The 16221-nt window shown below is 39.2% G+C and overlaps 1 protein-coding gene across 5 annotated transcripts; it reads right to left on the bottom strand.

Annotated features, from left to right (window-relative positions):
• Positions 1 to 659: 659 nt before the first annotated feature.
• On the bottom strand, positions 660 to 15772 carry rgs14b (regulator of G protein signaling 14b). Of its 5 annotated transcripts, none has more exons than XM_025896943.1 (16): positions 15547 to 15772; positions 11907 to 11928; positions 11689 to 11747; positions 11596 to 11649; positions 11392 to 11484; positions 9831 to 9974; positions 9561 to 9734; positions 8377 to 8458; positions 8179 to 8243; positions 7779 to 7997; positions 7450 to 7526; positions 6961 to 7087; positions 5883 to 5964; positions 5010 to 5059; positions 2437 to 2536; positions 660 to 1799 (listed from the first exon to the last, which is right to left on the bottom strand). In XM_025896943.1, the coding sequence occupies exons 1-16, from the start codon at positions 15667 to 15669 to the stop codon at positions 1525 to 1527; spliced, it is 1746 nt and encodes a 581-aa protein (XP_025752728.1). In that variant the 5' UTR covers positions 15670 to 15772; the 3' UTR covers positions 660 to 1524. The 5 variants fall into 5 exon arrangements, with proteins under 5 accessions (XP_025752728.1, XP_025752731.1, XP_005467831.1 ...); XM_025896946.1 differs by lacking the exon at positions 15547 to 15772 and adding an exon at positions 14797 to 14946; XM_005467774.4 differs by having other exon boundaries at positions 11596 to 11747.
• Between the last annotated feature and the right edge of the window lie 449 nt (positions 15773 to 16221).

Genomic DNA, 16221 nt, shown 5'->3' with positions numbered 1-16221 from the left:
CTTTAGGTTATTTCAATGACAATCACATTATACCAGACGATGATGCATGCAAGGTGGCTTGACTGAGATTCTTTCAAAACATGTTCTCTGAAATATGCATAATGCTGACATCACTCATGTTGATGAGACCATCTATGACTCATCCAAATTGTTTTGTAACCCATACAATAGCCAAATACAACAGGAAGTCACCTTCCAGCAACAAGTCTGGAGACAGATTAAGCTGGTCATTGGCCACAGAGCCAATTTAAAGAGCCAATCATAGCATTGCAGTGCTGTGATTGGCTCTTAAAATAAATAAATAAATAAATAAATAAAACATCATTATATGACAGCATTTTTGAACAGTTTTCCTTTAACCAGGATACACCAGAAGACTCAGGAATGAATAATGTAATCAAAGCTAGTAACGTTTGTAAAGACTTTCTTTACCCTGTATGAGTCACACAGTTGGTCCACAGGGGTTGTGGGGTCTGACTGCACTGCATATAAAACCCAATCACGTAGCATTCCTCAAGCCAGAAACTGACCTCAGTGATTCATCCCCGAAGAAACAAAAAAAAAAAAAAAAAAGCTAAAAGCTGACACCTGACACCTGACATCTTTTCCTTAACCAAAAAAAGAAGAAAAAAAAAAAAAAAATATGCAAACAGACAGGATAACAATTTCTTATAAAACACTTTAATTTTTTTCAATACACCCTTTGGATTATTGTTAGAATCATTGCAACCGTTTCATTTTTATGATCACATTACTCATTTAATGAACTGGATCTTGATCTGTAGTCTGATGTAGAGAACAGGAATACAGGACATGACCAGGGCTTTGCAAAGTGCAGTCACAGCAAACATAGGGATCATTTAATAAAAAAAAAAAAAAAAAGGCAACAAAAAACAAAAACAAAACACCTAAAGCATGCAACACACAAATTTAAAAAAGAATATATATTAAATACTAAATCTGCATCAAATATTCCATGCATGTTGAAGCAAAGAAACAGTGCAAAAACATTAAAACCCATTTTGGACAGTCACTCCTTCCTGTGCTTAGTTTAAAGAAAACATTACTGCAAAGTAAGGCTGTGAAAAACAGAAGAAATGTGAACGATATATCAAAAACTGTACAGTATTACAAATCAGGGGATGAATAAAATGTATACTAAAACATTTAAAGTTCCAGGGTGACATTCTGACCTATAACTTTTTCATATAAGGTTGAATTAATCATTTCATAGCAAACATTTTCCCCATAAGGATGTGTAGTGTTTTAGAACGACACCATAAATGCTTGCCATGATCTGCCTTATTTACAAATTGGCTTAAAAGAAGGTCATTCATAAGTATACAGCAGCGTGTGGTAGCACACTGCTTTCTCAGAGCTTATACTGCGAACAATTAGAAAAAAGTGCTATAGGACTAATTATTTCTTGCATTAATTTTTTTAAATTAATCACATCACAGTTTTGTGAAATGTTCATCGTAGTTTTTTGATCACATCTTCGTTCATCCAACACATGATTGTCTTTCAAACTGTTGTTTCCCTCATGTCTGGGGATTTCGATTTAGCGGAGTTGGGGGTTTTCTTCGCTGCTTCGGCTGAATTTTCAGCTGAATTCTTATCCTCAGATTTTGCTTTGGAGTCAGTAGTGGAAGAACTGGCTATACTGGGATCCTCTGGTTCCTGCACCTGCTCTGTGGGCAACTGGAGGAAGGAAGGGACCTCCAGTTGCTCTTTGGTGAGAAGACCTCGCTGATCATCCACCCTGGAGTTCTGAGCCCTCGTCAGCATGTCCAGGAACCCTGTTATGGACAAATCATTGTTATTGCTGCCCTCTCGTTCTGATAAACAGATAGATGAAATATAATCTGTAATCTAAATAGTTGATTTATTGACAATAATCTTGATATTAAACAAAGAACAGAATTTCAATAATATAAAACATGTGAGGAAAAAACTCAGTACTGGCACTTGCCAGTGGTGCTACCCCCCCCCCCCAGCCTGCAGAAGCACTCATTGTATGAATTCAAAAATCCTGGGTGACATCCTTCTTGAGTTACCGTATTGACAAGTTTTTCAGAAAACTTGACCTCTGACCTTGAAGTTGAGGTCAAGGTCACCGATTCAAACTCATCCAAGACTTTTAGCAGATGCATCTATGGTATCAGTTATAAAAATTCTACAAGGCATTGTTCTCAAGATATCAGCAAGTGACAACAATACCCCATCAGCCTTTTAGATGGGTTGGCTAATAAAGATAGTCATACAACTTTACAATGCAACAATCATGTATATTCTAATGAAGTATTACCTACAAGTATATATTCTGGCATGCAGATAAAGACTGATATAACAAAATTCTTTCCCCACATTGATAACAACTCAGCTAATTCAATAACCTTAAACCAAACCACACTGGATATTGCCAAGTCATCCTACCGTCCATCTCGCGGTTCTTGGTAGACCTTGGCTGAGCCTTAGCTCTGTCTTGGCCCAGTGATCTGGCTTCTGGACCTGTACTTGTTGCTCCTCCCTGGGACTGAAACAGATTTCAGCATCATCAACAAACTATTTCTCAGCTCACAAGGTTTAAATCTCAGTAACACTTAGTAACTTTTCATTTCTAGTTTTCATAATTGAATCTGACTGTGTCTTGTGCAGCCATGTACCATTTCCAGACTTAGTTTTAGATCGCTCCTCCATCCTGACTCAAGCACTTGTGCGACTGCAGTACAAACTGAACCTCCTTTAGTGTGTCTCACTTCAACTTGAATTTTATCTGTGTGGGTCACAGTCAGAGCCAACTCCTATCACTAGGGATGCTCCTCAACATAAGGGTTAGATCAGCTGGAGTTTGAGTTATATTTAATGGTATATTTGAAGCATACAGGTGGCTAGAAAAAGACTTCTAGGGAACAATTTAAAAATAGCATCAGTGCCAAAAATAATTCAAAAGTGCACAAGACCAGCACCTGAAGGGCAGAATGGCCAAATAAAGAGACCTGTTTTTGTTTATTGAGACCTCAGCAGCTCAGCAGATGCCGAGGTGCATAGTGCACAGAGGTCACACACCCCTTCTAACTTTTTGTACCCTTTAGAGTAGCTCAAGACTGAGTGTGTAAAGGGCTTCATGGAGTGGGTTCCCATGGCAAAATAGCTGCATTCAACCCTTACATCAACAAGTGCAATGCAAACCGTCAGAGTCTTAAAGCACGCTGCCACTGGACTATAGAGAAGTGGAGACGTTCTCTGGAGTGACAAATCACACTTCTCCATCTGGTAATCTGTTGGACAAGTCTGGGTTTGCTGGTTGCCAGGGGAGTGGTAGTTGTCTGACTGCATTGTACAGTCTGTACAGTATGGGGGAGGGGGTTTTGGCGTAGGATTGCTTTTCAGGACTTGGGCTCAGCCCCTTAGTTCCACTAAACTCTTTATGCTCCAGCATACCAAGACATTTTAGACTATTTCATGCTCCCAACTTTGTGGGAACAGTTTGGGGACGGCCCCTTCCTGTTCCAACATGACTTGCGCACCAGTGCACAAATCATTGTCTAAAAAGACGTGGTTGAGTGTGTTTGGTGTGGAAGAACTTGACTGGCCTGCTCAGAGTCCTGACCTCAACCTGATAGAACACCTTTGGGATGAATTAGAGCAGAGACTGTGAGCCAGGCTTTCTCGTCTAAGATTAGTGTCTGACCTCACAAACGCGCTTCTGGAAGAATGGTCAAAAATTCCAATAAACACACTCCTAAAACTTGTAGAAAGCCTTCCCAGAAGAAGTGTGCTGGATAAAAGTTATATTAATTTCTCCATACAAATAAATAAATCATTACAGCCGTTGAGCCTTCTGTATTGTTTTTGAACTGGTGAAACCTCATAATAAAAGGATAAAAACATAGGCTAAGGCCTAAATCATTTTAGCTTAAATATTCCTTATAGTCATTTAATTTTGTAAACATTTTGGTAATACCAATTTGGAAAACTATAAACAGGGGCTCACATAAGTGGTCCGCAGGTGCGCACGCGCTGTCAAAATAAAAGACGCGCACCAGATAAGAAGTTGCAACACGCATTTGCGTACATAAGATTTTCTGGAAGAGGACAGACATTTGTTTAGAATTCTTAAAGATGTCGAAGAAGCAAGCTCCTTTAAGCAATTACTTTGGTGTTCCTCCACCTCCAAAGAAATGTCAGAAGGAGTCCGAACCACAAAAGAAGCACGTATTCTCGGAAAAGTGGTTGCAGGAAGTGAGCTGGCTTCAAACAAATGATGAACGCACAGAGATGTGGTGCAGAATATGCTGTGAAAATCCCACTCTAGCGGACAAAAACAGGGCCTTTTATATGGACGCAAACGCGCGTTGCAACTTCTTATCTGGTGCGCGTCTTTTATTTTGACAGCGCGTGCGCACCTGCGGACCACTTATGTGCACCCCTGATAATAAATGATCATTTAATTTCTGACAATATTCTTATTTTACCTTGAATAAAAAGATGCACGTTAACATTACCCAAAATCATCTGGTGATCAGGAGGCTTTAAGTCTTCTTTGCAGAGTACCAGCATGTATATCCTTGCACTAATCCATTAAACATTTGTACAGACAGATTATATAGATTTGACATAATGTACAGTTTGTGAATAAGGCCTATTTACACACTGCAACATACCACTTATCATAGATTTATATAGTGTAGATTTATATAGATACTGTGATAGGGAAATGACTGGTCCCATACAATAGACAAAAAAAAAAAAAAAAAAAAAAAAAAAAAAAAACTATAGTGACTTGACCAAATAAGATGATAATGAAGGTTGTTTAACATTATTCATGTTCAGCCTTGGCTTCATACAAAAATCCTCATTTGAGTCCTCAATTGTTATTTTTCCAAAATAACTTACCCAAAAGTCACAGAAGAAAATTTATGACTAAGAATCACAAAGCACCAATTCAAAGTTTCTTCATGATGATAAAATTATTTTTGTTGCCGCTTCAATAAACACTGCCTCACCTGGTTGGCTGCAGAACCGCCACCTCTGGAAATGCTGGTCTGCTCTTTGCCTGTATACACACAAAAATGGAAATTAGTTTGTAACAGTACTCCTTTTTTCAGTGTACAAGTAGCCAAAAAGCTGACAATGCTACAGAACTTTAGCATACCCATTATGTTAAACACTGACATTAGGCAGATAAAACATCTTAAGAATTAAAACGGTCCTCCTGGGATACAACCACTCTAATTGAATCTACTTGGCTCCTCCTGAACAGAATAAAAGGATCTGAGGCTGAGAGCACTGATCCAAACTGAAGTCAGATCTAGCCTCAGCAGTCGGGAAAAGAGGTGAGTGAACTGAAAGTGGCACAGCATTCAACAAACCAAATGGACTCAGACATTTCAACCTCAATTTAAAAGAAAAAAAAAAGAATGAAGAGGCTAAAAGAGAAATGCACAAAGAGAAAGCAAAGTAAAGAAAGAAACATGCAAACAGTGATGCAGAAAAAACATGACTGCAAAATGGACAGTGAAAAGACTCTTCAGACAGCCTCAAGGGAGAGAGCACCATGAACCGAAAAACACTTTGTACGAGCCATTAAGAAACAATTAAATCAATAAAGAGGCGCAGACAGCACCAGAGAACACACAATAATGGCCAATGTATCGCCAACATAATCAGTTGATGGAAAGATAAAATGTGCTGTTATCTGATTTCACTGAAGACTGTTTTCATTTACTTATCAGCTAAGTAGGTTTGTTTTCATCCTGTGGCTTATTGTGCTCCTCTGGTCGCTGCATGCTGTATTATATTAAATGTTATAAACATGAATCGGCCTGTTTCACATAGAGGTAAATTTATGGGTTTCTAAAAAGGTCAAGTATATTAACCTTTGCTTTTGTCAAGTCGGAGCGTCTTATTGGCCAGATTAAACACATTGGTGTTCAGATTCGTAGGCTCGTCACTTCCAACCTGAAACACAAAGCATACACACATGCAGACAGCCTTAGCTGAACAGTACTTTGAGAATCAATCGTCTCTGCGGTAAATGGGTTGTGCATAACTTAGAAAAGACATTAATGCATTACTAAAATAATCTCATTACTCACTGCAAAGCAGTGTAACATTTATTAAGAGTAGAACCAGCATCTTAAGGACACACAGGATCTGCTTAGAATTAGTTTCAAAATGATATCTTAATAATCTGAGCCATGCATTATTCTTCAAATGAGTAATTTTAATACAGCAATTTCAATAAAACAATAAGCCAAACATTTGTGTCTGTGAAAGTTGACAAACAAAGAAGATGACTCATTGAAATGTAGCAGCTTTGCAAACAGATCTACATGTTTGTGTGAGGCCTTATTTCCTGTAATAAGAAATGAAAGAAACCGTGGCTGGAAAATGTTTTCTGTGCAGCTGGCTTCCCTTTACTGAGAATGATAAAGGTTTTCAGTAAAGCAAGTTTTCAAAAAATTGAATGTGAAACTTTGAAATGTGAGAAACATTAAAGTGTCAGACTCATTTCAATGCAATTACAATGACAATGCCAACAAGGGTGTGCCATTCATTTAGTGACAGATTTTGAAATCCATCCTTAAAAGTGACGCTCATTTCCAGCCATTCTCCAGCTTTGTTGCTCTACTGAGTATCTTTGCAAGACTTATAGTTCAAAGTAATCCTAGACTATACATGGCTGAAAAATATGTAAAATAGATATTGATATTATAATATTGAAAAGAATCACTGGTGCAACACTTTGAAATTACATGTTTATACAGGTAAACATGCACATTGATTTTCTTTGGTTGAATTCTGCCGACAAAAATATGTGAAATGCCTTTTAACCTTTAAACTATTAGGAAAAATCAATCATTCATTTAAAAGTGACAATATTGTTAATCTTTATATGGAAACGACTCAAAGAAAAGGTAACATATTATAATCCTACTCATATGCAACACTCACCATGGTGACCAAGGCCTCTTGTGGTTTAATATTGTGCTTCTGCAGCACCACAGACAGAGCTTCCTGCAGTGTCTTACTAGACTTCGCCATGATCCCCACAGTTTTACCAGTGAAGGCGACCTCCAGCCTGAAACACACACTTGTTTCTAGAACTCTGCTTTCATACTGTGACTCACACTGAATCAAATGCAATGGAACAGAAGTACAGAATTACTGTCAGACAATGTCTGTAGTCACGAGGGTATCTGGCAAGGGATCTCTTAGCAGGAAACCCATTTCTGATTACATTTTGAATTTTATTTACATTTATTCAATGTAAAGGAAGAGTACAAAGATTAATGCTCGGAGAGCTAGACATTGTGTGCATATTACCACAAGGACTTCCCTCTAATATGGTAAGAAGTGACATGTAGTGGGGGTGTAAAAGCCTGCTATGGTGTCAAAGACAGGAGAAAATAGGAAGTGAAGGAAGTGATTCAGTTGACTCACGCAAACGTCACTCTGAGCTCTAAAGAGACCTGCTGATTTCTCAGTACGGAGCAGTCCTGGTCTAGCGATAATGGTTGCTGCAGAGAGAGAAATTATGTTTCAAACAGAAAGAAACAAGAGGGATTTTTATAAATGTGAACATCAACAGGGGATACTTTAAGATTCGGAAATTTGAGGGGGTGAGATAACACAGCACGAAAATGTCAGAACAGGAAGAAGGCAGTCGTCTGTCATGCTCACTGCTGTAAACAACTTTACAGTGTGGCTCAGGAGGCATTTTTGAGGAACTTGATTTAAAGCTGCAGCTGATGCAGAGCAAAAGTGCTTACCTTGTCCTTGCCATGAAGGTAAATGATAACATCTTTCAATGGGAAGCCTCTTTTCTCACAAAGGCTAGCCAGCAAGTCTTTGATTGGCTGGCCATTAGGCGTGGGTGCCAAGGAGGCACTGCCATCGGGCAAGTAGACGCAGCAGTATCCCCCCTCCAATCCTACACGACTCCCACCTCCACCCCCCAGCTCAGGGGAGCGGGGACTCGAGCGACCATTCTACATCACAGACAGAGAAATGAGCAGACTGTAATCCCAATCACACATTTTCCTCTATACTAATACTTGTCACCTCAAATATTAGTTTTGTTAATGGTATAGTTCCAATCATATAAACTGTAAATTACCATTCATTTCCCATAATTCCAACCAACTCCAAACGTTTTATAAATGCACTGACCTCCATTTGCCTGCAGATGGAGCCAAGCTCCACACTACTGGTCGACTTGATGGACAAATGGGACTCTTTCCAGGAAACCACGCCATAGGAGTTGGAATCATTGTTATTGATGAGATAAAGAAAATAAATAAAAATAAAGTCAGAAGATGTACATCAGACATCATAGAAGCATGAGATGTGTCATTTGGCACACATTACCTCCCCAGGATCCTCTTTTCTGTCGCTGTTTCTCTGAGGCACTCTTACCACCTAGAAAGCTGTTAGGGTCTGACTTCTTGCCCTGTTGGAGGCAGCGATGAAATAAATGTCAAACAAACAATAAAACAGGTATCCTTCATCTCGACCTTCAGTCCATCTACCGTATTTTTCAGGCCATAAGGCACACCGGATTATAAGGCACACTGTCAATGAACGGGTCTGTTTTCATACATAAGGCGCATTAAGCGAAACAAAACAGTCAGATAAGTCAAACTTTACTCAACTCATTCTTCTTGTTTCCTCCACTTCCATACCATTGATTCATTAATGTTGAATTCTCTTGCAGCTGCTCTATCCCCATGTTGTAGCAGTATATTAATGACTAACCTCGTATTATGGATGGATTATCTCAGTTGTTCTCCTGGCTGAGATTTGGTCCGTTTACAGTATCCTGTGTTGCCATTGCATTTGTCCCTAACCATCAAGAACCCTCACATTAACTTTTATTAAGTGGAAAGAAATTAGCATTCATCCTCCAGCTTCACTATGTTTATGTTATGCTAATATAGCTGTGTCGCTAGCAATCACGTAGCACATCATTATATACCAGCCCAACTTCAGTAACCCTACAAACGTCACTGCTGTTTAGTTTTCCATTTTCATTTATGTTGGAAGTGATAGCAGAGCTGTACGTTTTATTTTTTCAGGAATCTCTCAGTCGGAACATGGTATATCATGTTTAGGTGGAAACTAGCGAGCTAACTTCCTGCTAACTTCTAACTCCGTTAAATTTAATCAATTCTGTTTTCATGGATGCCTGGATGTTAAACTTAATTGTTACACGTGGTAAAACAGCAACGCTTATCATTTTATTAAAGATGAAAGAATTTGGACAGTTTTTAACTCTCAGTGATGCCGCAGTGATCGTTTGACTTTGGGACCTGAAGCAGACGGAGTTTTTGGACCCAGATTACTCCGAGTCCACGAGGCTCCTGACTTCGTAGATTACCAAAGTCGTACTAAAACATTTTTTGACAGATTTTTGACCACATAAAATCGGCTCGAGGTCAGTAAGCACAACCTGAATTCATACATAAGGCACACCATGATTATAAGGCCCACTGCTGAATTTTGAGAAAATGGAAGGATTTTAAGTGCGCCTTATAGTGCGGAAAATACGGTACCTTCTTTTCCCTTAAGGGGACTCTGGAGGCCACATCCTCCAGGGATCCCATGCGCGGAGACTCATTGGAGAGCCGAGGTAGGCCTTTGCCTTCTACTGTTGCCAAGGTGCAGCTCTGATAAAGAGGGGACCGTACAAAGCGCCTGTAGCTGTCCATTTTCATCAGCTTAAATATCTGAAACAAAGTAACGAGAGGGGGCACACAGTCATCCATGTGTCAAAAATGAATCACAATTATTGAGCAGAAGTAGTAGGGTTGATTCATACCAACCTGCGCTTGAGCTTTGTTAAACATGTCAGGTGTAGGCTGCTCAAGGTCCTTCTCCTCCGTCTTTGCTGTGTCATCAATGTTCACCGAGTAGGGAGCACTCTCAGACAGGTAAGTGCTGTAGATTGAGCGAGCTTCTGCTTTCAGCTGGAAAAAAAACAGCAAGAGCTCTGTCAGATTGTACTACTCTGAAGGTCAGCAATCAGCTAAACTTTGTTTCTTAATTACAGTTCATGAAGTGCTGAGGCACAAGTAAGATCAGACACTCGGTTAATTTCCCTGTGGATTTCATTTGAATGTTCAGCTTCTCAAATCCTCTAGTAAGTCACTTATTGTTTGCAAAGCTCCCAAATTACATGGTGGTATTACTTTAAGCGTTAAGCACACTCTATGTAGCATAAATTAAAGGAAACCGTTCTGTGGTTGTGTGATGTAAATCGTACAGATTTTATAAAGGATACGGTAAATCTTCCACATACATAATTAGGGCTGATGTATGATCTATTTGAATCCTGTCAATACTTTTTTCCTATTTCCTCAGTCAGTCAATCTGCAATGGAGATAATCTCTACGGGAGGTGGAGCAAAGATTCAGGTCAGCCACAGTCAAATGGCAAAATTGGGTTTACTTGTGTAACAATACTATATCTCATTGAATACTATAAATTATGAGTTAGTGCAGATATTAAGTTGGTCCTGGTGATGAGGTTTACACAGGTTTTCGATGCAACCACTAAATATAAACTGTTACATAGGAATACAAATGTCCTCCAAATTATGATGCATTTGCATTACATAAATTTATTCTCCAAGATATTTGCCAAAAGATGTTTATAGAGCAAACAGCAACAGCTGGTAACTGTAACAACCATTCTGTAAAATGGAAAATTAGGTAGTTCTCACCAAACCTGTTCCTCATTTTTAATTGTGAATACTTAAAAATTTTACTCATCACTTCACAAGATAAATCTCCAAAAACAATCATAAAAAATTATCATATAGCAGATGTATTTTCTGCCAGTAATGCACAGCTTCTGGCTGTTTGACTGTGGTTGATGCAATTAAAAGTTAGTGTCAGCAGTTAAAGTGCACCAAGTGACTTATTGGAGGGATCATCTCAAAATTACAACAGAAAAATGCTTATATTACTTGAAAAGCAACTAAAACATTACTGAATTACTGATGCACTGCCTATGATTGCTGCAGACACCCACAGTTACAGCAACAGGGCAACCCTATTCCCACTAAACAGTCCACTTCTTTTCTACATAACACAGGTTTTAACAAATGTGTGCTATCAGGGTAGTGGTTCACAAATATTTTTCCTGCCATATCCCACTTCAGAAGCCAGGAAAATTCACACTCCACACCCATCAAATATGATCCAAGTTGAAGGCCATCACAACTGCATGAGCAAACTTTCCCTTTAAGAATCATATTTACTTCACTCCATACTTTACATCTGGTAGTGCAGTAATTCTGTGTTCCATAGTACAAGAACTACTGCATTAAAGTATTAATTAAAAAATAAATACATAAAAGAATAGTTTAGAGAGAGTTTATACCTCATCCAAGGAAGTGGCCGGAATCTTCTTAAACTTTTCACAAGCCTGCCAGAATAAAATGTTCTCCGCGCTGACCTCAGACTTTAAGAAGTCCTGCAGACAAACACAGACACAGCATTAACATGTAAGGGTAATCATTAGTCAACATCAGCACTTTAAGTCTGTCTGAACTTGTTAAAAAATTTCAACATTAGTTTGCCTCACCGTAAAGTAACGGACCCCAAAAGGGTCCTCCAGCAGTTTCTCAAATGACACGGCCCAGCTCATGACACTGTTGGCTGGGCCGTGCTCTCCGGCTGGAGTCCCAGGAAGGCTGGTGCTGCTGCCGCCACAGCCGCGTGCGGACATGTTCAAATCTAAAGCATATCCAGGCACAAACACACCCATTTATCAGCACAGAAAAGCATGACCAAGAGTGAGACTGAATCAGATATTTTCATGCACAGACATGTTCACGTTGTAGAACTGAGATATGTACAGGATTAGCAGCATGCAGGTTGGCTGCTCATGCTTACCTCCATCTGACACTGCCTGGCTCTGTGAACAGAGAGAGTAATCTGTCAAGTAACTTTACTTCAACAGTTAAAACTAAAACTGAGAAAAAGCCTAATGGTGAATACTCTTTGTTATTGTCTGTATAATACTGATAATATTATTCAAATGTATCCCAAGTATATTTTCTTCAGGCTGCACAGTCAAAATGAAAGAAGAAAGTTTACTTTGACCCTGTTTACACAGGATTGTGGAGATTCTCACTACAGCTCAATATTACTGCAACTACTATACAGCACTACGATGAAAGCCTTTAGGAAGGGAAACATGAACAGCAGCTGCACATTATTTCTCTCTTCTTGTTTTTTTTTCCCCAACCTGTAACTCTGTAGCGCAATCAGCCAAAGCTGTTTTTACAGGAAGTGGTTGCAAAACTGGTGACAATAAGCCTCATTCAGCTTTCAGAGCACAGAAAATGCACATCTTGTAAATGTTCGTTTCAACCGACACATTTTTTACAGAAACTGAATGAAATCTGCAGACTAGTTAAACACCTGTAACCTATAAGCTGTGATCACAAACATGTTTTCAAGTCACCAAGATACTGATCTGACGTATACACAGAAAAGCTTCAGCTTATGGAAATATTGTTTAAACAGCAGCAAATTAGCTCACAGCAGAATTTTTGGTTTTAATCCATAGGGGACCGTCGATGGATACATTTATGAGCTTTGTCAAGGTTTCCTCTTCATGCTCTGGTTTCCTCCCACAGTTCATAGACGTGTGGGCTCTGATTCTAAAATTGCCCAAAGGTGTGAATGTGTGTGTGTCTACATGTCTGTATAGTCTGTGTGGTAGTAACTTGCCCAGAGTGTGTGGAGGATATAGGTCTTATAAATAAAGTACCATTGTCATAACTGATAGCAGTGAGTGTCATTTTAATCAATGCAAGATTAAGCAGCAGTACACTTTGTTTTTAACTGATAACACTGATGTAACTGAATCCTTTACATCAGCAGTCCCCAACCCCCGGGCCTCGGACCGGTACCGGGCCGTGAGAGTTGAGGCTCGGGTGTGAAATGTATTGTTTTCAGGGTTTTTATCGGTTTTCAGCGTTATTTTGTTATCGTTTTTATCGTTAACTCGGTTTTCCTGGGTCTTTTCACGTGTGTTATGAATAAATCTTCTTTTTTCCGGTACCGGTACTAGTTTTATTTTGTTGTATTTATCCACTACACCTTAAAGGCTGGTCCGTGAAAATATTGTCGGGCATAAACTGGTCCATGGCGCAAAAAAGGTTGGGGACCGCTGCTTTACATTACAGAAAAAGGCAAATATCTTCACAACCCTGCACAGTAACTGTAACTTCCACTTTGTGTTAAAGTAGAGCATTTAACTTTTTATGAATAGATTACTTTCATTTTCATTCTTTGTTAAATATTACCTTTGTGACCTGATCTTTACTTAATATTCTAGCTTTTTAAGTCATGGAGGCTAGCTTCTTAATTATTTGTTTATTTTGTTAATGAAGGCCATTTAAAAGTCGAGGTTTACACAACGTGCGCAGTTAATCTTGATTGCATTTCAGAATATTTGTAGTCAAATGTTAAATCATGAAGTTATATTACTTATAATCTATATAACCAGATATAGATAACTACATAAAGTTATATCTGTCATGCTAAAACTAGCTCTGATTAGTAAGTCCTGCAAGGCACAATTTGCAAGGTAACCCAGCTACATTAGTGCAACATAAACCAAACTGGTCATCTACATTGAAATTCAGACACATAAACAAGGCGACACAGGCTGAGGAAGAGGAGCAAATCATCCACTAATCAAAGGTCAGTTTGCTCAATTCCCAAAACAGAATCGATGGGTTTCACTTCTAGACCTCCTCATGTGGTCGATACAATAGAAAATTAGCCTTTTCTTTTTCCTAATAGGTCACTTTTTCCTTTTATGCTTGGCATTTGCTACAAGCTTTCATTTGCTATATATAAGTTCTAAGCAGAGAGTGCGTCGTTGTAACCAAAAATAACTGATCTAGACAACAGCTCCTGTCTGTTGTTACATTTTGACCATATACGGTTGAAATGGGCTGTCTGTTTCTGCAGGTGTGAGTCTCTGTGACTCCACCTCTTCAGTTATTTGCTCTGCTATGCAAATACTGCTTTCATAGACAATAGTACATTTTCTAAACACTAATGAAAACAAACGATTCGTCACTGTCTTAATTGTAAACCTTGCATTCTCGTAAAATGCACTTTTAACTCTCTGAAAAATCTATTAAAGGAGCGATATCAAAATGCAGACATCAAACACAAGCCACAGAAAGCCCCTTTTTTTAAGAGTACGGCAATATCCTGCTCTTGTGACTTAATATCCGTTGATACATTTTCACACCTTCTTTTGGCAGAACTGAAACATTTCAAGAAATGCAATGGTCTCACACCGAGTACACTGAAGCCAACTCAGCCTACACATGACAGATTGGACAACAGGCATGGCTCAGTTTCTCCTTCTGGCTCAGAATGGCCCAGCCTGTTCTCAGTAGCAACCAAGTGTAGCCACACAGGCTGATTCTGGCACTATCAAAGACTGGAGACAAAACACAAGCCAGCACGAGACAACTGCTCAAACCGCACTCTTGATACTCTGCATTGGAAGTCAGCTTAATAGTAACAGCGCCATTAAAAAGCAGATCAAAACAGCATACAGGGAGATTTAGAGTGCCTGCACGGCTACAAGAAGAGTAGTCAACACACTCAACACTAAAATGCCTTGACTAGTCACTGTGGAAGGCCTGTCAAAGCCTCCTATCATATACGTAACAAGCGTATCAAAGAACTACTGGATCCACAGGACGGCCACAGAACCAAATCAAACCTAACAAGAATGGTGCCAACTCACCATGTGGCCAACAGGGATCTCTAAAGAATTGCTGTTCTTCGCCATGATGGCCCAGACACCAGTTTCAGAGCTGAAGTCCTACGATGTGCACACTGTCAGGGGACACAGCAGAGTGCTCCACCCAAACTTGATGCACACTCTTTACACACTCACACACAAAAACTCATCACTTGGGTCTTCCTGTCACTTCCTGCCTGGAAGGGAAGTCTTACCATAGCAACAAGCCACAAAAGAGGAAGTATGGTTACTATGATCAAACTGCTCTCAGCCTACATCTTGAGAAACACTGTGATGTGGGTACACAGGCGAGCCAGACTGTCATTCTGCTTTTTAATGCGCAGTCAATGAAACGCTTGGTTATTTTGGCTTTCCATCTTTCTAAATAAACATGACAATTTTGCAGATTTAGTGTTAGACCTTCGTTTCAGAATCTGTCGGTTTTACTTTTAACTCAGTGAGGCCTAAAGCACACACATTTCAAGTCTTACCCTTCAAACGGGCCACGTGAAAGAAGCCTTTCTTTGCTTTAAGCCCAATTTTGCTATAGGGTATCATTTAACACGTTACTGGATCATCTGAAAGCAAAACTCGTTACATGAGGCTTTGCACAGATTAAAATGAATTGATAAGAGATAAAAATCATCAGAGTACCACTCTTTCGCTATTGCAAACAAATGACTCAAGATAACGCTCAAGCTAAAACTGCACAGTCACGCAGAAAACCGAAAGCTCGCACTGTATGTGGCATACCTTCTTGTTGCCCAAGATGCTGCTGGATATGGCGCACAGTTTGTTATATTTCCGTTGCTGCTTTTGGGCTGCAACTTTCGCCAGGCGAGAAAACCTGTTATACACTCCGTTGAACGTAACCATGGTTCACGATACTAGAAAACACAGAGCAGAACAGACTGTAGATAGCATTCAGTAAGGTGCTACCAATAACTATATAAATGTTTTCTACAGCCATTGGGTGCTACTTAACAACTAATTAAGTCCTGACATGCGCACAAGCAGGCCTGGACAATCAACGGCCCTCTACCCCGGGATAGTTTTTTGGCAGGTTGATTGGAATTTATATTACTTAGCTATAATATTACATTAGCCATACTAGTTAATAATACTTAGCTTTACTAATTATTAGTACTTAGTAGCTAATAGTACTTTTGAGTTGTAATGTTTTGGTAGTGCTGTTAAATTAACACATTAAATGCTACAATAACAATAACATGAAAAAAAACTTCACTTAAGTGTTTTGCAAAACTCATAAGAGTGGTTTATCGAAGAACAACTCAACATGTTAGCATATATGCTATATATTAAAAGAGACAATACTGTTACCAAAAGAAACATGCTACTGTAAGTAGCACTAGAAGTTCATGCATATTTCATACTCCTGGTCCCACAAGGCATTTTTGTGAAACACTA

This window comes from Oreochromis niloticus, linkage group LG2 (assembly GCF_001858045.2).
Source record: "Oreochromis niloticus isolate F11D_XX linkage group LG2, O_niloticus_UMD_NMBU, whole genome shotgun sequence".
NCBI classification, from domain to species: domain Eukaryota; kingdom Metazoa; phylum Chordata; class Actinopteri; order Cichliformes; family Cichlidae; genus Oreochromis; species Oreochromis niloticus.
This window is presented reverse-complemented; position numbering and strand designations above follow the sequence as displayed.